The sequence below is a fragment of the Vidua chalybeata genome, chromosome 8 (assembly GCF_026979565.1).
Source record: "Vidua chalybeata isolate OUT-0048 chromosome 8, bVidCha1 merged haplotype, whole genome shotgun sequence".
In the NCBI taxonomy this organism is placed as follows: domain Eukaryota; kingdom Metazoa; phylum Chordata; class Aves; order Passeriformes; family Viduidae; genus Vidua; species Vidua chalybeata.
The window spans coordinates 9,892,268-9,912,535 of record NC_071537.1 but is presented as its reverse complement, the minus strand read 5'-3'; the positions used below and the strand labels follow the sequence as shown (position 1 = coordinate 9,912,535).

Below are 20,268 nucleotides of genomic sequence, written 5' to 3'. Positions count from 1 at the left end.
AGTATATTTTCATTGCACTGAGAAGAAGGCAGAGGAAGGGGGATCACATAGTAGCATCAATTGCATAACAAAGTGTAACACATTGTGCCTTGCTCTACTGCTTACAGAAAAGCAAGAAGCAGGGGACTGAAGAGACTGCAATCCCCAACGCAGTTACAGAATCTTCACAAAGAGAAGTTTATGTGATAATTCAATAGAGATTTTTTGTCCTTGTGCATAAGGTTTAAAATCACAGCACCAAGGCATATCACTCTTTGAAACTAAAATACAAGAGGAGTTAGGCATGGCCATATCAAGGTTCTTCCTGGTTTCAAGGACCACTTTTTAACAGTGATTATCTATAATCACCAATCTCTCAAATGTTTTACATCTGTGACAGGACCGAGACTGGGAGAGTGGAAGTGAAATAGAAGGTGAGACCTGGTATCCTGCTAACATGGAGGAATTAGTGACAGTAGATGAAGTAGGAGAAGATGATTTAATTATGGAGCCTGATATAACTGAGCTTGAAGAAATAGTCCCAGTTGATCAAAAAAATAAAGCTGCTTCAGAAATGTGTCCCTGTATGTCAACCATGTTAGAACTGAAAAACGATCACAGCCACTTGACAAGAAGTGAAGACAAATTTGCCCATAAAGCTTTAGAAACAAACTCCAGAACATCAAAGGGCAATGCAGCTTCTAGTGGCTGTCAGGAAGATGATGAGGATGATGATAATGATGATGCTGTAACTGAAGCATCAAGCCTAAATCTGGACCCTGAACAGAAGCCAGAGGAATGGAAAGAAGACCAATCTGCTAAGGAGTCTGATTGCCACCAGAAGGAAGGAAAAATTGATAAGAGCTCTGACACTCGTTTAGAGCCTGAAGATCACCATATACCTTCTGTTCATCTGAAAGAAGAGACTCTTCAGCTCCCTGATACATTTATAGATGATTACAAACAGATGGGATCACAAGGAGCTGAGAGCAGAGAAGTTACGGAAACGCTCATTAAAAACGCTAGTGAAGAATCAAGACATGGAAGCCAAGAGTGTCCAGAGGCCAAGGGTAACTACTGCTTTTTTTCCCCTTCAGCCTGCAGAGAGCCTTGCATGTTTTCTCTGAGGGTGGACTGAAATTTATTGCTAACGAGAATAAGTGTCGTTAATAGTATCAAGGCTTGTCCTTGGAGCAGCTTAGTAAAAGAATGCCAGTGCCTTTGGCCAAGCTAAATCATTAGAGCCTCTTAGATGAATAGTGTAAAGGAAATATGATAAGCAGCTTGCAAGCTTTCTGAAAGGCATAAGCTGCTATAATTGTCATGTCAAGGTTCACATGAGTTTAGCTGAAGTCTTTCAGTGCCTTGCTAAATTTATTTTGAATTGTCAATGAAATGAGTGACAGTCTCTGAAGGTCAACAGAAAAGTATCTGTAATGTCTGGCTGGCTCCTGGACAAGGTGGGTATTCTTACACACTGTACTGAAGCATTAATAACATGGATATCATGCATAGATTGTTACTTCTCAGTCCCTTCTCGTGCAATTTTTTTTTTCTTTTGCCAGGACTTGTCTTATCATGTCCTGTTCTCTACTGCATATATGCTGCCTTTAATATAACTGATAGGATGAGCTGTGAGATAACGTCAATAAATGTAATCATAGCTACCTATTTTAGCTGTCAGGACAAAAGGGATCTTGAGGTCTGAAAGTCAGTTCAGTTCCTTGTCATAATACTTGAGCAAGTGGGCTGTGCATAGTGAGATGAAGTGAAAACCAACATTGAGTATGTTGGTCAGAAATGCTCTTTTTTAATTGCTGTCAGAGCCCATGTGATGGACAAGGGCTTTTGAAAAGAAGCTGATGGAAGATTTTTGAGAGTGCAATACTGAAAACATTTCATGTGAACATTTGATTTTGAGCTAACTTCTTCCTCCAGGACAGATTTGAACCTCACTGGTTTTTAATACTTACCCAATTGGCCTGAAGACACCTTGCCAGACTTTGCATGTTTGGAGATAAGATTGCCATGGGACTGGCTCTCCTGGGCTTCCTGGGCAGCCAGCTGATGAAAGAGTTGGGTGTCTCAAGAGCATATTTACTTGTGTTTCCAGCATCTCAGCTTCCAGCTTGTCAGCAGGGAGCCTGGAAGCTCCAGGGCCTCTCATGCTTCCCAGGTTTCTGACATGGACTCGTTATCTGGGATCTGCAGTCCAAGGCTCTAGGCCCTCTACAAATGCAGCTGCCAGCTCAGAAGCACAGAAACCAACTTAAGTGGGACTTAAGTTGCTGCAAAGGCCCTGGGTGTCTTAAGAAAAACTTAGCAGCTTACTGGGGGTTTTCCAGGTTCTCTGCTGCAGTATTGGAATCCTGGGGTAGGTTTAAAGTCAAATTGAAAGCCAACCAGTTAGGATTTTATATTATTTTCTTTTAAATCATGCAATAGACATATTTAAAAGTGAAGAAAAATTCATTCTCATAGTCAGAAACTGCAGATCTTTGAACTACAGACTTGAAAGACAGGAAGGGTTTGGTTTGGACAAAATATATTTGTTTTATAAGAAAATACATCCCTTATTTAGGTGAAATTTGCAATGCAATAGAAATTTTGTCAGGGCAAGTGAGGTAGTTCTTTGATGTAAGGACTGAAAAAGAGAAATCAGACCAGTTTATCTGTAATTCTGTAGCTCTGTGATAGCAAATTCTTCTTCTTTTTAAGTAAAATTAATTCATATGATAGAAATCATGGGAAGGGACAGCATCTGTTCTTTTGACTGGCTTTATCTACCTCAGCAAATCAATCCAGTGTTTCCACATCTTGAATCTCCTGCTGTGTCAATTAATGTCAGCCAGCAGGGACCAACCATCCCATCCCTACTATTCAGAAACCAAAACCTATTAGTGGCTGGGAGCCATAAAGCAGGAACCATTCCTTGGAGAGGTGAGGATGGGAGAAGAGTGGCTCCAGGGAGAAGATGCCAGTGATGCTGCAGGGATCCTACAAAAGGCAGGTTTGGAGGATTGTATTCATCAGGTCCTGCTGCCCCCACCATCTCAGCAGCCCCTGTGTCAGCCCAGCTGCACCATGATCATGCAATAACATGTGGCTACAAAGATGCAGTCAGGCCATGCTTCTGCCAGATGTGTATAATGTTATATCTCTCTATATAGAGATTAAAATACAAAAACCCCTCCAAACATAACATTAAATTAGAAATAGAAAAATGGTCTACTGGGAGAAATCAGAGTGACTGCACACCATAGTACAGCTCCTGGAGTTGCACTAAACAGGTCTCTGATTGGAATGGAAAAGCATTTTTTCCTGATTTTACTTCATTTATAGATCCACCCAGAAAGCATTCCCAAGAAATTTACAAACGTCTCTTTAATAAACTGTTTTCATTCAATACATTTATTCATTTGTTAAGCAAATTCTAGGTACTTGGAAATGAGATCTCTGGAATACCCGGAGGTAGAGTCTAAACCAAGGCCCTCTGCACCAGGCTGGGAACAAGAGGACGTCTTCACCGAGCTCAGCATTCCCCTGGGTACGTTGGGCCGCCCACTGCAATACCCAGGCCTTACAACAAGATGTCACTTTAAGGCTACTTGCTATATTTATTTTTCAGAACAGATGTGAGGAGAGAAGGAACAGAGTATATGACAGACGGGTAGCTGTTGAAAGAAACAGCCTTTTGATTCTAGAACATTGCTAATTCATTCCAAATGAATGGCAAAAGGCAGCTGATGAGATAAGTTCCCTTGCACTATATATGAAATACATATGAAAAAATACTCAGTAATTTAAAAGTCTTTGGAATAAAGTATAAGAAAAAGTATTGGCTTTGCTGTGTAAATACTGATTATGAGCAAAATACCTGGAAGAAGTACATCCTCAAAAGCAATCTGTGTAATTTAAACATGAATTTACTGCTAAAAAGTATGATTGCTTTTCTAGCCCTTGAGGTTACAGAGTGAAGTTTCCAGTCAATATTATGAGAAGATAGATTTTAAAGCATGTATATCTAAGAGAGAAGAGAAAAGCTGTGTTTTCAGTGCATGAGATTTTAAAGTGCACCTAAATATTGCAAAATTAGGGAAATCAGAGAAGTGAATCCAGGATTCAGTCTTCCTATTCCTAATATTTAACTAAGTAGCACGTTTTTTCTTTGAAAACAAGTTTATTATGGGAGGGATGGGATTTCAAGTGACACTTTAATGTAATTTAGAATTTCTCAACAGGTGTGGAATTTGTGGTGCCTAGAACTGGGTTTTACTGCAAGCTCTGTGGACTCTTCTATACAAATGAAGAGACAGCAAAGACAAGTCACTGCAGGAGTACTGTTCACTACAAAAATCTCCAGGTAAAAACACACCTGAAGCTACCTAACAATAAGCTTATGGAGAGGTTTGTGTGTAAGGTAGATGATGTGATAAAAAATTAGTTTTTAGTCTGTGGACGGAGTTCAGATGAAGTTAAATTCAGGTAAACAAACTTTCAGTAGTTACAGTCATTAGCATGCTAATTTCTCACTCTCAGGTCCTTGAAATCAACTTCTGGATTGTAGGTAAAATGAGGCCAGGTGATAATTTGATCTTCTCATCTACATTTGGTCCTTGTCACTAGCACAGCATGCAACTCAGATCTTTAATTCCCTATTTCAGAGGATCCTGGCTGTTTCTGTCACTGGGAGTGACCCCAGCAGTAGCAGTGTACAGTACATCCTAATGTCAGGAGCATTAAACATGGCACTTGTCTGACAAGGTAGCCAGACCCATTTCTGTGCTGGTGTGGGTTTCTCAGCGTGTTTCAGCTCGCAGCTCTCTGTGACATGTGGGCTCTGCCAGGCATTTCTTGTGACCCACTGAAATCCCCTCCCTGAGTGCAGAGCACCACTGCTGAATAATTTCCATCAGGATATGCAGGAGCATGTCAGTGCTTGTTGCTCCGTAAGAATGGAACAAAAACATGTCAGCAGCTGATAGCAGCACAGGGAGTCCATGTGTGCCTGCAGTTCAAAGACCTGCCTTTGTCACTTTTGAGATGCACCATCAATAGAACCAGTCACAACAGCCTGAGCATTACCTGTCCCATGCTCAGGGCTCCTCAGAGGAGATGGCCTTGGCTCCCACCCCCAGTCCCTGCTCATGAGCAGGGTATGTACGCTACACACACACACACTTGTGCTGGCATTCTCATACTCTGAGCAAAAGTCATGGCAAAGCAAAGCAGAGCTGCTCCTCTTTTCTCTGTTCCTTCCCTCTGCCCACAGTAAATGTGAAAACTCTGCTTCTGTTCAAGTAACAGCTTTCTTTCCTTAGCTGGCTAGTAGGCATTGACTTTTCTAGTGACACAGTCAAGTAATTTCTCTGGGAGAATTTTCTTCTTGGCTTTCCTGAAATTCCATAGCTGTGATTATACAAAGGCCTCTGGCTTCCAAAGGCTTCCTACAGAGCTCTGATGCTTGCTCATAATGGACCCTCCAAGTGCAAGCTTGAAAAACAGGAGCCCAGTTTGCATTCCTTTTTTGCTTCATACAAAAAAACCCAGAGGGATTCACCAGAGGTGGCACCACTCAGTGCAGGCTGTGTATCCCATGCAAGTCTGTCCCTAAGAAATTAATACTAAAGAAAGATTGCAACTCCTGCCCCTGCCCCTGGAAATTCGTTCCATGTGAAGAAAAGGGATTTTTCTTTTTTAATTTTCTAACTTACTTTGTTAAAGCCATAAGAAACAGGCCTAACTAAAACTGACTTAGTGTGAAAATAACCTATTTTTCTCCATATTAAGACATTTCCCATGAGTACTGTGGTAGATATCTAACACTGACTTGAGATAAAAGAACAAAGACTATAAAAGCTGTTAAAATTAAATCTGCCAAATGCAGTAATAAAAACAAGATGTTCTGTTGAGCCATACCTCTTATCTTACTACATACAGGAAATAAATGTCTTGTCCAACTTCTGCCTGCTCAAGTGGAAACTTAGCAAATTGCAAATCAGTGTTCTGTGTTGCGAGAACCCTTTTAGTTGCCATAATGATCATTTATGCATTCTGCAAGGAATTTGTGTCTTCTGCTGTGATGATGCAAGTTAATGAGTGTATCCACCAATGTAACAGCTAGGGACTCTGACTGCAGTGGAGCTATGGGAGTGCTGCTGCAGCGTTCCTGTTCTCCTTCCCGAATGCCAAATGCCATCATCCAGTGACAGCAACAGTGTCCCAAATTGTGTCATGGTTTTGAGTCTTTTGTAGCTGATTTGCTACTTGTTGTCTCTGATGTGATCTCCTTGAGCCACATCCAAAATATATGTTCATTGTTTGGATTTGAATGCAAAAATGAACAGCTTGTTTGCCAATTTTCTTCCAAAAGCCTTGTTTATATGATGATAGTTTTGTCTTGAATTAAAATAGTCAACTTTATCTAACTGTGATGCCCCTCGAATAACATCAATCACTGATAAAAAAAATCAGCTGTTTCTTTGTCAGCCTTGCAGACCTTTTGTAATTTTTAATTCTCTTCATCATAATAAATTATTTTCCCACATGATATTTGTATTTACAGATACACTGCAATTCCCACATCCAAAAAAATCTATATTTTTGCCATCCCTTGCTCCACTTCCTCCAGCTACAGAAAGCTGTCACCATTCACCTGGTGGAAGCTGCCTTGGCAACTCAGTGCAGTATTTCATCCTGTTTTCTACTGGCTTTATGCAGTATTTGTCAAAACTTTTATTTAAATGAAAAAAACACACATTTTTGCTTGACTGCTATTTTGCTATATATTAATCTGAATCTGCAAATTTCAGATCTGGTGTTTGTGGTACTCATGATAGCTGGCAACATCAGCTAAAGGTAGTGGATAAAACTTAGTCTTATTTTGGTTGGTGCTCATTAAAAGCCCCATAAGCTTGGGTTATCTGATCCAGGGACAATTGTTAGTGATTTATTACAGTTCACGCTGTACAGAACATGTCTCCCAACCTTTATGGTCCCTATATCTCTGTATTCTACTGTACCATTTACTCTGGCTTTTTGCCACATGGAATTTTGCACCCAGAGAACAGGACTGAGAATTGTGTAATTTCCACAGCCCAATTAGAGTTAGTTAGAGTAGCAAGGGTGCAGTTGTCACTTTGTCACGGGTATGTCCATTCATTACCATTGCTGAGTCCCTTTCAGATGAACCTCTTATATTCAAAACTTGTATTTATCTGAGAGGATGTGGCAATTCTAACACAGCCCTTAGTATTTTTACATTCATTTCTCATTTTAATCTCTTCCTCATAGATGCAAAAGAGTAAACTGTACGCTGAGGAAATCCTGCAAGTCGAGAAAATTTTGCAGTGATGTGAAAGGGTCTTTTCAAAATAAATCAGAATGAGTAAAAGGAGTTTTACGATCCTAATAATGTGTAGATCAATTATTCTTGAGTGTGATGTATGTGATGTGTGTAAATCATTAAGAAGAATACCTCTACATTATTATGTTGGAATTTCCCAGGTGTCTCTGCACTCGCTGCTGCTGAAAAAGCTTCTTTCCATCCATTTCTGTGTCTGCTGACCTTGAATAAATAGTTTGAGCACTATTTTGAGACCCATACCCATTCATCATCCATTTTGTGTGCAGCTCTGCCAACTAAGAGCACTGCCAAAAGGCTGAAAGCCTCACTGGCCATGTCTGTTCTTTTAAATCTCAGTGAGTACCCAAAGCAGTGAAAGGCTTTATCTTAGAGAAACACAATAAAGGTAAATACTCTAGCCAAACTGCTAAACTGTGTTAATTATTACTGAGTGTGATTATTCCCTTGAAACAAAATGTTCTCATACAAAAGGTGTATCTCTGAACTGGACATACTGAAAATATAATATATAAACTTTAAATCAAGACTCTGAAATCACATTTATGTTCTGACACACCAGTACTTTCCTAGCAGAATTCAGTTGACTCAGTGGAGTTAGTTCCTGCCCTGTAGCACAGGGGAGTAGAGAAGAGGTGAGGTCTGGTTACACAGACTGATGGGGAGTAGAGTCCTCCTGGTTCTGTCACCAGTTCCCCCTGTGGCACACAGTAAACCTCTGAACTTCTGCATATGTTCAGGTAGTTTGCCTGACACAGCCATGTTTTCTAGCTTGACTTTTCATCAAAATGGGGCTTTTGTGTGCTTTCTTTCCTTTTGAGATATTGGAAGAGTTAGAGCTCTGAAGAGGCATAAAGAATCCTATGTTGAATATTTTCAGTTTTGGTAACAATGCTTTGGTTTTTTTATGTGATTGCAGAAGTATCTATCCCAGCTTGCAGAAGAGAGCCTGAAAATGAAGGAAGAAGGCAGCACTCTGCCTCAGGATGACACTGGCATCGTTCCTCACTTTACAAAGAAAAAACTATGATGCAGATGAACTGGAAGAGCTGTAATGAGTGAATGCTGATACTTTTTTTTTTTTTTTTTTTAATTTCTATGATATAACTGTCAATTTGCACTGTACAGAGGAGGGGAAATAAAGAGCATGTTCCATGCATCTATGCCCAGAGTGCCATTAAAAACCAAAATGCCTGAAACTGTTTCCCACGGTGAAGCAATGCTGGCATATCTGTTAGAAGTGGAGCAATTCTTTCTCACACTCTACGTGCTGGGAGTGGTTTCCTAGATTAAATCAGAATTCTCAGGGATTCTTAAAGTTTTAGTTCTGATGTAACATGTCAGGTCAGGTGGAGTACTTAGAAGCACTCAGCATCCTCCAATGGATGCTGGAAGGAAAGGAGATGTGACTATTTATAGGCTTTAATGTTGCTTAAAATATCTTCAGCCATTTCACTCATTGCCCCAGTGAGAAGTAGGATTTGCATAGGATATCTAAAGCCATTTTGCTAAAATTAGTGAGTAGATGGCATAATGTAAACCCCATCAGCACCCACCTCCATGTCTTAGAGCTTGGTGAAATGACAAATGTTTGTGTTGTCAAGCACTGACTGTACACTGCCAGTGTTGTGTGAATTCTGGGGGAGCCACAGTCTGTCCCAGGGACCTCACAGCCTGAACCCAGCACAGCAGGAGCAGTTCAAATGTATGTGCTGACAGCCAGCCTGCTCTGGTTTCAGCATTTCCATGGTGTGGTCAGGGTGTTCTCCAGGGACCGTTGTGTTTGAAACTCTTATTTTTGATAATTCTAAAGGGTGCCAACTTTGAGTCTTACAGACTTGAAACTCTCATGAGAGGCTTTTTAAAGTGCCACATGCTTGGACCATGTCTCTTTTAGACATTTTATTCAAGATCCTTGCTTTTGGGGTCTTTTTGTTTTCTTTTAAAGCTTGCTTTTCCTCAGCTTGGCAACGTTGAATTTTCCTGGTTTTTATGGAAAGACGCCAGATTTCTAATATTGTTTTTGTATTTTATTTCCCTGAATTTTTTAAGGTGAATACAACAACTGATGGCTCATGGAGCACTGCATTGAGAACACAGGATGCACCAGCAGCTCTGGCATTATTATAACCTATTGTTTCTGCACAGTTGTTGCTCAGTATTTTGCAAAGTCCCTTTGAAATGCACTGTACAAGTTTCTGGTTCATTTCAATAGGGCTTTGTGTACTAAAGTGAATACGCATGCAAACCATTGCCAGGATTGATCCCAGAGTTTATAAAATGCCCTGTGCAATCTGGGCAGATGGGGATTTGCAGGCATTTCCATTCATTGCCTGACTCTAATATTCATCACAGTATGTTCTGTAAAAATTGCTGGTACTTGATGTCCTCTTTAGATGTTGTGAAGAGAAAACAGTTTCCCAGAAGGTTCTAGCTTTCCTGAAGAATGACAGGGATGTTGCACAATATTGCAAAGTGGCTAAATTGCCAAAACTGCTTCCACCAAAGTATTTGTTCCATTATGTCTTGTGCCAGCAGCTGTGCTTGTTCTCTGAAGTACCCTGTAGCCAGGCAGTGTCTCTCAGAGGTGCCTGGTGTTGTTGCCTGAAGCCCTGTTCCATTCCATGGCCTGTGCTTTCCACTCATTTTTACCAGAGGTAGGTTCAGATTTCATAGTTGGAATTCCTGCTCCTTAAAAGTTGAGGGATTCTTTGCATCCCAGATTCAGACAGAGCCTACCAAATGACAAGGGGAAATGAAAAACATTACAGCCTAAATCCTCCTTTGTCCAGGCTTGAAGTATGTTAAGACTTGTGTCCATCTGTCATTTAAAACAGCTAGTTTTGGGGGAGTTTTTTTGTTGTTTTGGTGGGGCTTTTTTTTTTTTTTTTTTTTTTTTTTTTTTTTTTTTTTTTGTTTGGTGGGGGCTCTTTTTGTTTTTTGATGGGTTTTTGGGGTGATTTTTTTGGGGTTTTTTTTTGGGGTTTGTGGTTTTGGTTTTGGTTTTATTTTTGGTTTTTTGGTTTTTTGTTTTTTTTTTCCTTAGGGAGGGTTTAGTTTTTTTTCCCCTATGGAGAAGAAAAAAACCACCAATATTGCAAACCAGGTATTTTTCCTTCAAGGGTTGGGTTTTCCTTTGACTGTTTGTTTTTCACATTGCAATGAAACTTGAGCACAGGGCTATTAGGACAAGATCTTGTATTGCAGGCTGTAAGATGATGAAAATGGCAGTAAAGATTGTGCAATTGTCTTCTAAAGTGCAGCTCTCTAGCTGGTCATATATCATCTGAATATGAAGTTCCCTTTGTGCCCTTCAGCACAAACTGAACACACGGGAAGGAAATCAAGTATCAAATCTTTGAAGCTAACTCTGCCATCAAACTGGGGCTCTCACCAGCCTAATGGGAGCTTGTTAGACCGTGTGGTTGAGCTTAATTGGATGTGAGACATAGCTGACTGTATATCAAAGTCATATGCCTCCAGCAGCTTTATCCCCAGGTAACCTCAAATAAGAAAAGTATCACTGTTATTATTCTTTATTTGTAGTGCAGCAGAAGCTACAGGTCCACTGCCTTTATTACAGGCAAGGCACAAATCCACAACAAAGACTTTCCCAGGCCAAAGAGCTTTAAATCACACTTTCTGAAAACAGACAACAGGTGGATACAGGCAGGCAGGGAAAGCAGCAGGTAACCATGAGATTTTGACTGGCAGCAGAAGAGTAATTAAAATGAGTGTTTACCCAGGGGCTTATTTTTGAATTTATGGGAGATGATTCAAACTATCCCCCTCCTCTGGTTCTGAATCAGGTTCACTCCCTTTATTCACAGCTTGCATTTAACCTCCTTTTTTTCCCTAGACAGTTGTATTAGGAATACAAAATCCCTTCTTGACACAGTGGGTCTTGGTATCCTTTGGTCCCCAGCCATTTAAGTTTCAGTCTCCAGAGGTGGCTCAGCTGGTAATGTCCTGGCTCCAGACACCTTGTTTGGGTCACAGCTACAGGCCCTTGCTTGCCACCGAGGAAGGAGGTGGCTCTAGATGGCATCTCTGCCCTGTGCAGTTTCCTCTTCAGGAGGGAGATGACTCAGGTGAGCAGTGCAGGTGCAGACCCAGCCCCACAGATGTGATCAGAGCCAGACATTTGTAGAGGTGGTTTGGACACCCCATCCCTTTGGGCTCTGTCCTGACAAAACAGCAATCTGCAAAATCCTGGGAACAGCCCAATGGGCACTTCCTCTTCTGAGAAGGTCCTTTCTCCCCAAAACCTCAACAGTTGAAAGCAATCCCAAGTCTCAATTAGCTCCTAATGATGCCCATGATCAGTTTTCAGCCCCATGCACTTTGAGGACTCAGAGATAATCTCCTTCCCTCTCCAACAGGCCATCATGCAATGCTGACAGGCACTCCTCAACTTCTCTCTACTACCTATTCTGCTGAGAAAGAATTCTGCTGTAGGCAGCCCCTTACCTTCCTCAGCTTGTGTAAAAATGTGTTGTTTCTTTTGGTTTATTATATTAAAATCTTTTTTTAGTTGGCGTAATTCATCATCACTATAATCCACGCTCTTTATTTATATATACACATATATATATATATATGTATGTGTATATATATATGTATGTATACAGCAAAAGCAGGCTCAGGTCTAGCCAAACAAATACTGATATTTAAAAAGGAGCTTCCTTAATATATCAAAACCATTTCAATACATCTCAACCAAAGATTGCACTTTTATAATAGGGACTATGTTTTTCATCTCTGTGAAATCTGCATTGATCTCAAATAGTCTTTAATGTCAATCTGCAACCTACTTCCTTGGAAGAAAAAAATGAAAGAATTAAACATTTGCCCCATTAGATCAAAGTTTCACATTGGCTTTAACACTAAATTAGTGTTAGGCTGGTAATATTCAGGGTTTTTTTTTTTTTTTTTTCTCTAAGGATTAAGGCTGTGATTTGTTGAATTATACTTGAACTGGACCAGATGTACTATTTATTGAGCTTATATAATCTTGTTAATTTAAGTTTTGGTTTGTAAACAGTTTAAATTTGTTAGTACTTGTTTAATTATGTAGGAACTGTCACCAATATTAACTGATCTGTGTAACTGATTGCAAAGTGTTTCAATTTGTGTTTCTTAAGAAAGATTTTAATAAAGAGAATTATAAAGCATATACATTGGTGGGCAATTGTCCCAGAAACAACATGCTTCTGGCTTCCCAGGGGATCTATTAAAAATCAAAATGAATAAAAGATCGTTTAAGGAGTAAGAATGAAGCAGGGGCATAAAAGGTTTACTTTTAAATATAATTTTTACAAGTTGTGGTTCATGGTTCTTGCCAGGGAGCTCCCACTGTACAGATTGTGAGTGATTGCCATCAGCTGGTACTGAAGTTGAAGTGAGCATATCTCAGCAGTTCACTCTGTAATTGTAATTAATTGTTGCTAATTACCCACTCCTGTCCCTCTAGATATGTCCTTACTTCCCTTTTTCTCTATTTCCAAATGAGCTGGGCAACCTGGCTGTTCCCACTGGCTTTTTGCCGTCTCCATCCAGGTTGTCTTCTCAGCCTTCTGAAAGCATCACATAAAATATTGCCCAGCCAGGAACTTTCTCCATGTCATCTCAGCCTAAGTTGAGATGGTTGGGTAAACCTTAAGTTTACTCAATTACTCTGTTTCTCATGTGCTCTCCCTCTGCCTTTCCTGATTTTTCTTCTTTTCAGCAGTGTCCTCCCCAATGCCACCCCAGCTATACAAGGACCTTTCCCACTCTGGCCTTCTCCCTGGCTCACCACCACTGCCACCAGCCAGAGCTCCTGGGAGGAAATACTCAGCCTCAGCCAGAGTGACATAAAGACATTCTTGTACTAAATATTTAAAGAATGCGGTGAGGACAAAAGCTGAGGGGAGACTTTACCACCAGATCTGATGAATTCATTCAGTGGAAAACACTGGGAAGAAAACTAAGACACCAATGTCTGGTCCATGTGCAAGGCAGGGCACGGGGCACTATCAAAGCATGAGCTACACTCCCACCCCCCTCTCTGGGAGGGAAATGGGTCCTGTCTGCCCCACGGAATGGCTGGGGAAATGGGCAGAAAGGCTGGCAGTCAGTTTTCTGACTCTGCAGCTCGTTAAATCGGTGTCTTTTAAGTAACTGTTTTGCAGGTGAGGCAGACATGTCATATATTTTAAGGACAAATGGTTTCAGTTCTTCTGTTCTGGGTGTATTGAAACCTTTGTTTGTGTAACACCATCTCATTGGAGCTGTGAATCTCTTGCTCTAGAAATCAGGCAAATGAAATCATATATCCATACAAAAGAAAAAAAAAAATCCAAACTGTGGTGTTCAAACACAATGTTTCAAGGCCAGGTTTTGTCACACTTAATATTCTTGGTGGAAAAGGGAACTCAGGTCTGGAAAACTTCACAGGTGAACAAAACATCAGCTTGGCCTTTTGACACAAGGCTGTGACTGACCTCACTTGCACAGCCAGCCTGTAAACAGAAGGGCTGTCCAGCCTGCCCTGCAGTGCCAGTCAAGGCTGTCCCAAAACAGGAGCCCTCTGTGGGAAGCTGGCCAGGAGGGAGGACAGGGGCATGCAGGGAGCTGGGGATGGTGCTGCCTGCTTTGGGCCAGGCTGATGTGGGGCTTGCCTGGGGGATGCTGCCCTGGCACATCAGCTGGGCTGATGGGCACTGTGTGGAGCAGCCTCCCCCTTCCTGCTTTTTCAGTGCCCTGGGACTCTGCTGTGTTTGTGCAGGTGGCAGCGAGGGCAGCCCAGAGAACAGGTTTGCCTTGGTTTACTTTCCTGCATGCAGCTCCACTGGTCTCCAAGGATCTGTGTCAATAGGTTGAGCTCTCCTCACGTGCTTTGCTCACTGATGCAATGCTGCAACACGAGGCCATGGGAGCGTGTGGTATGTATTTGTGGAGGGAAAGTTCCCCTGGCTGGGGACAAGAGAGGGACTCAACAAGAGCAGGGATTCTCCCTAAAACATCTCAGTGGAACTAGGTAATGCAGCAGTGAAACACAAAATACCTACAAAGATCAGCATTCAATGCCCTGAAGTTGTGTCAGAGGAAGTTTAGGTTGGATATTAGGAAAAGGTTCTTCATCCAGAGGGTGGTTGGGATCTGGAACAGGCTCCCCAGTGAATTGGTCACAGCACCAAGCCTGACAAAGTTCAAGAAGCATTTAGACAAACAGCACATGGTGTGAATTTTTGGATTGTACAGAAGTTGGACTCGATGATCCTTGTGGATCCCTTCCAACTCAGAATACTCTGTGATTCTGTGATTGTCATTGCAGGGCCAGAGCTGGTTTTACTGACCTAGTGGTCAGCAGCCCTTCCCAGCTCTCCTGCCATGCCCCACCTCCCCTTTCCTTGCCTTCAGCAGAGTTATGGTGCATTATAGCACTGGCAATCTGGCCCCTATCTTTTTGGAACAGTCTTGTACTAACCTGACATACTCATGGCACCATGGGAACCTCACACCCCAGATGCAGAAGTGAAAGAAGCAGAGGTAGTTTCCATTTTTTCCTTCCTACCTGTCCCCTTTTACTGCCAACATGAGGGTCAGGAAAGCCCTGGTTGGTGTCACAGGGGCATGGGAGCAGGCAGGGGAGCAGTGGGGCCACCAGGATCCACCTTCCATGCTGTGAAGATGGTTTTCCAAGGGCTGATCTGTACACAGTTGCATCAGCCTTCTGCAGGATGAGATTTCTAATCAGATACCCAAAGCCAGCAGCTCTCTCAGTTCACATCAGGCCTGTTCTGGTTAAAGGCCTGCCTGTCAGCAGCACACTCAGCTAGCTACCTGAACTAGCTTCCTTTAAACTAAAATAGGAGCATACATTAATTTTTAATTAACTGGATCATCTGAATGAGTGGGCATGTCCAAAAGCTTTTTGTGAACTAGAAAGCTGCGTAGGGCATGCTGAATTTAGCCTATTAAATGTTTAAATAATTGCCAGGCACAGTCTTGGACACTATTCCTCAAGGTAACACAGTAAAGTATCAGCAGCACAGCCCTGGGTCAGGAGGCAGCTTTCTCAGCCTAATTTCTTCCCTGTGCCTTAGAAACAAAGGCTCTTGTTTAAAAGCTGTCCTCCCCTTGTTCCTGAGCCTTGTTTGAGGACACACATATTAGTTCCACCTTCCTTAAACACTGCCTTGGTGTCTTTAGAGAACACAGGAAGCCTGTTTTGTTTGTGGGTTTCTTCTCTGGCTGGGCTGCTTTTGCATTGCAGCTGGTTTGTCTTTGGCAGATAGCAATGTGTTCTTGGCAACACATTTTTACCTTGAGCTCATGGGGTGTAGCTACACTATGTTTTGCACACCTGTGGTGGAGAACTAGGAAAATTTTGCCTGTTTGTGTCAGTGTTGAGATGTAAAAACCAGTTTCACAGCAGAACTGTTAGTGCATTGTAGAGGCTCCCAAGGCGTGGGCAGCTTGGAGGGTGGGTGTGCATGTGTGTGCAGGAGCAAGGCTTGTGCTGCCTTGCATGGACTTTAGCACTGAGCACCTGGCAATGGGACATGCTTCACCATTACAATCACAAGTAAAGTTGTTTTGGTGTGCCCAAGCTGAGTTTCTGACCTGCTTATCTACCCTGTTCACTGTCACCTCCCACAGCACTGTCTGTAGGTGGAAGCTGTGGTGACAAGCTTGCCAAGACATGGCTGCACCAAGACATTCACAGGGCCTGGTGTCAGTGTTCCTCACGGTGCCCTTGCCACAATCCACAGAGTCTCTGGAAAGAAGGGAGACCTCAAACAGGTGTGCTCAATAGCAGAGTGAGAAGAAAGAACACTGAGACCAACAGCAAGAGCAGCCCAGGTCTGTCCTGATGCTAATGTTGATCAGCACCACTCCAGCTGAGCTACTCCAGTGCCTGATTCCAATTGGGAAAGATTAACTCAGGCAGGCAGGATGGATATGCTAGGTATTAGTCTTCCAAGATATCAGCAGGCTGATGTCCCTGTGATTGCATGTTCACAAGCTGTGAGTTACATGCTCGTCTGCTTTTCTCTTCCTGCAGAGGCAGGTGCTGATTCACGAGCTGCTGCTGTAGTTCAGCCACCAGCACATCTCTTCCCAAACCCCTTCTGTGGGGTCTGATCTTAAAACCAGCAGTAAGAGTCTGGTTGAATTGAAAACTACTTGAACATTAAGGTGAGTAAATAACAGCAGCAGATATGAGCAGTGTGAGGGAGCACTGGGCTCTGCCAGCCTGGTGAAAGGAGAAAAAAATGGAAGAAACCACTCAGGAATATTGTTTGGGTATGCTCCTTCCAGGAGCTGGTCCATCTCTCTGCACTTGGGGCGTGTTCACACCATAGTGAGGAATGGCATGAGCTCCCTTTCATTAATCACTTGTCAGCCAGGCAAAGTGGGAAGTAAATTCTGTTTGCTGAAAGCACCATGCAGGTGGTCTGAGAGTGGATGTTGGCTCAGCAGGAGCAGGGAGGTGTGAGCAGGGAGTTGGGGTGGGTCAGCCGGTACCGAACTAGAGCCACTGTGTTGTGATTGCCTGTGAACGAGCCTGAAGATGCAGACAAGATAAAGCAGAGTGATGCTTATGAGGGTTTTGAAGCTCACATTTGCTTTATTTGGTCCTAGAGGCTTTCAGCAAAGACGACTCACTGAAACAAAGAAGAATTACCTTCCTGAAATGGAAGGAACCAAGTCATGTATTCAACCTCTTTCAATGCCCTTCTGTGATCTTGTGCAGCCTTTGAATTCTTCTTTACCTACAAAAGGTTTACTACAGTGCAAAATGAGTTCCCAGAGCAGAAAGACGCTCCTTTTTCAAGGGGATAAGGGTTGTTGAGGCTTCAGGTAATGCTTCAAGGTGAGCTGTCATATGTTTCTAAAATAATCTTTTCCCACCACTTTCCTCATGTCAGCGTTTCTAGAGCTCCAGTGCGTTGTGGCTGTTGTTGTTATGTAAGGATTTCTGAATGGCTGCAAAGTTCAAAGGCATATTGGCAACCCCAAGTCCCAAAAAAAAAACAGGAGTCAGCCCAAACCCTGCCCCGTTTCCCAAGACAAAGTTGTTTGCTGACTATTTATTTTCTTAATTTTTTTTAAATTAGCCCACAAACTTTAGGATCTCTTCATTTACCTCCCAGGTTTTTTTAGCTTTTAGGTTGCACTAGTTTCATGGTTTCAAATCTTTCATCCACAAAACCTTGAGGGCTAGGGCCATACTTTGTTTATAAATGAAAGCTAAAATTCCCTTTTTTCAAGGAGCTGGGATTTTAGGATATAATCCCCAAAGCATATAAATTGTGATAAAATCACAGGAAGAGGAATGTTTGGAAGAGGAGGTATTGGATTGCAGTGAGCTGCAGGCATCACTAGCTACTGTCATTTTAGTGAGTCAAATAAAAATAATATTGTGGTTAAACATGAGCTCTGCAGGCCTAACTAAAGAAGATAACCTCTTCTATCTGCAGTGCTTCACAAAAGCACTGCCTTTGTAATCCTCTGGATTAATGCTCACACTCAAGCACTCTGCCCCAGAAGCCTCTGCATCCCTGGCAGGGTGCATTTAAAAGGATAAAGGCTCTCTGGGATGCAGAGGAGGCTGGTGCCAGCCAGGCATCTCCTGGGACACGTGGTTGTGGCTGCTTCCAAACCAGGAGCATTTCAACCCAAGTAATCCTCCTTTCTTCCCCCTCATTGCTCTTGACTGTTGCTTTAATTTCAGTGTCGTGCTGCTTTTCACGTAGCCCCCCTCAGCCTGAATCAGATCCCTATTGTCTGTGTTGTCAACACAGCTGTTTAAATCCCTTCCCCCAAATCCCCCTGCCTTCCAGAAAGCTCCTGCCTGCAAGGCCTAGGCGCTGTTCTGAGTTTGCAGCTTTCTGTCAGGTCCTGGGCTGAGCTCAGATTCCTGTTTGGACCAGCATGAGGTAAAAACGGAAACAAACTCAGGAAAACGCTGCACTTGAGCAAAGCCTGATGCTCCCTGGCTGCCTGCTGGAGGCTGCTGCAGCCTGAGACTGCCAGTGCAGAACGAAGTGAATGATTAGCATTATTAAAAATGCTTTGCAATTATGCAGCACCTTTTCATCTAAAGATTTCAAAGCTTCGTAGCACTCACACAAAGTTACTTATTATCCCCTGGCGTTTAGCAGAGTCAGAAAAGGCAGGAAAGCAGCTGAGTGACTTGCCTTAGGTCATGCAGTAAGTCGGCGTCAGAGGTGGGAACCCAGCCCCGAAGTGCTGACTCTGTGGCTCATGCCCCAGCGAGAAGACACACCCCACCTTCTCCTGCAGAGAGAGTGCCAGGCCAGCTCCTTGGGGTGGGCAGAGATGGGGGAAGCACTCAGCCCACCTGGAGCATGAGCACAGCCTGGGCAGTGCCCTGGAAACACCTGGCTGGGAGCAGCACCCACCGTTCCCAAGCTCTGCTCCATTCCCCAGGAGCCCTGTGCACACGGCTGAGGGGCTGTCCTGGGAGCTCTTGTGCCTGAGGCTGCAGTCCAGCTTGCCTTGGCATGGTGTGGCGTGGGTGAGTGCAGCCAGTGACCTGGAGGGCCTGGGGGGCAAGGTGTGATGCCCCTGGGCTGAACATGGCCACTGCAGCCCCATCTCCAGCCCGATCCCTCCAGCCCACTGGCCATACGCACATGGGAAGACCACAAGGACCTTCCTCAAGAGGGAACAATTCACCTCCACACCCTGGGGGACACTACTGAGGACCAGAGGTGGCTTTCCCTGTATCAGCACTGCAGCCAAGCTGCTGTTCTCCCACGAGCTCTGGCTACAGTGAAGGTGCAGCAGCACTGGCTCCCTCCAGACCAGGTGGTCCAGCCTGCCAAGGAGCCTGGACACACATTCAGACACCTGCCAGGACATCAGGAGTTGTTGTGCTCTCTGGCCAGCTCGGTGGGCTGGGCTGTGGGAGGCACTGGGTGCCAAACCTTTATGCCCTGCAGCAGCAGAGCTGACAATATCAAGTCCTTGTATGCTGACACTTTTCTGGCTTCAGGCCAGTGCTAGGACTTAGGGACAGTGTCCTGTTTTCTGGGAGGAAAGTCAGAAGGAGGGAGAGGAGAGGTGGAGAAAAAAGCAGACGTGAAATTGGGTGAAGAAAAGCATGTAGACATTTAGACCTCAATGGTCAGGAAAACACCTTGGCTGAGTCTCTTGGCCCCAGTGAGTTAAAACACCTTGTTACTGTTTACCATAAAAGGTGACTGGCACAGTTATATTTATAAGGTTAAAAAAAAAATTCTAAAAGACCAACTACTTCTGTTCCACCACTGAACTACTTATTTTTACCCTAGAACTATAATGAAAATACACTCTGGTCAATTTTTTTCTTGGAGACCTGAGATGCTGCAGGGTTTTTTAGTCATAAACAGTACCCAGTTCAAAATATTATATCCCATTTATGAAGGCAGGCGTGACTGATACAGCTTCAGCATTCCAAGGGGCATATTTAAATAAGTAACAGGAACTAATCCATATAGTCAGCTTTCCTTAGGAGCCTGGGGATTTACATGTCTAAATTTCACTGTGATGAGACTCCAGGATAGGGGATAAAACTTTAGTTAACTTCACTGGAGATAAAACCCAGGCAAGGGCAAAAGCTTGGAGACAGATGCTGCAGTTGAATGAATTTATACCTCAGAAATGCTGCTTAGAATGAACAGTCATTGCAAGGAATCATTTTAAAAAGCAAAAGAACCGATTAGATATAAAAGCTATGTCTCAAAAGAGAGTCAGAGTTTTGTCTTTTAAAGGACATTAATAAAAAATGGGGAAAAGTTTTTCCTCGTTGCATATGGCTGAAGAAAACAGGAGGAAGAAGAAATTATAGGGGTTAGAGGTTAATATGCATTGGGTATGTGCAAAAGCCGAACTCATACTTTGCTTTAACTTTTGCTGAGGATGTTAAT

General features: G+C 43.0%; 1 protein-coding gene across 10 annotated transcripts in view; it reads left to right on the top strand.

Annotated features, from left to right (window-relative positions):
• RBM20 (RNA binding motif protein 20) overlaps positions 1-8,472 on the top strand; it is a 124,080-nt gene extending 115,608 nt beyond the window's left edge. For 6 of the 10 annotated variants that reach the window (XM_053948903.1, XM_053948901.1, XM_053948902.1 and 3 more), the window contains 4 exons: positions 380-1,049; positions 3,407-3,526; positions 4,221-4,342; positions 8,262-8,472. In XM_053948903.1, coding sequence (XP_053804878.1) covers positions 380-1,049; positions 3,407-3,526; positions 4,221-4,342; positions 8,262-8,372 — 1,023 coding nt within the window. In that variant the 3' untranslated portion in view covers positions 8,373-8,472. The other 4 variants (XM_053948905.1, XM_053948906.1, XM_053948908.1 and 1 more) reach the window with 4 other exon arrangements.
• The last annotated feature ends 11,796 nt before the right edge of the window (positions 8,473-20,268 follow it).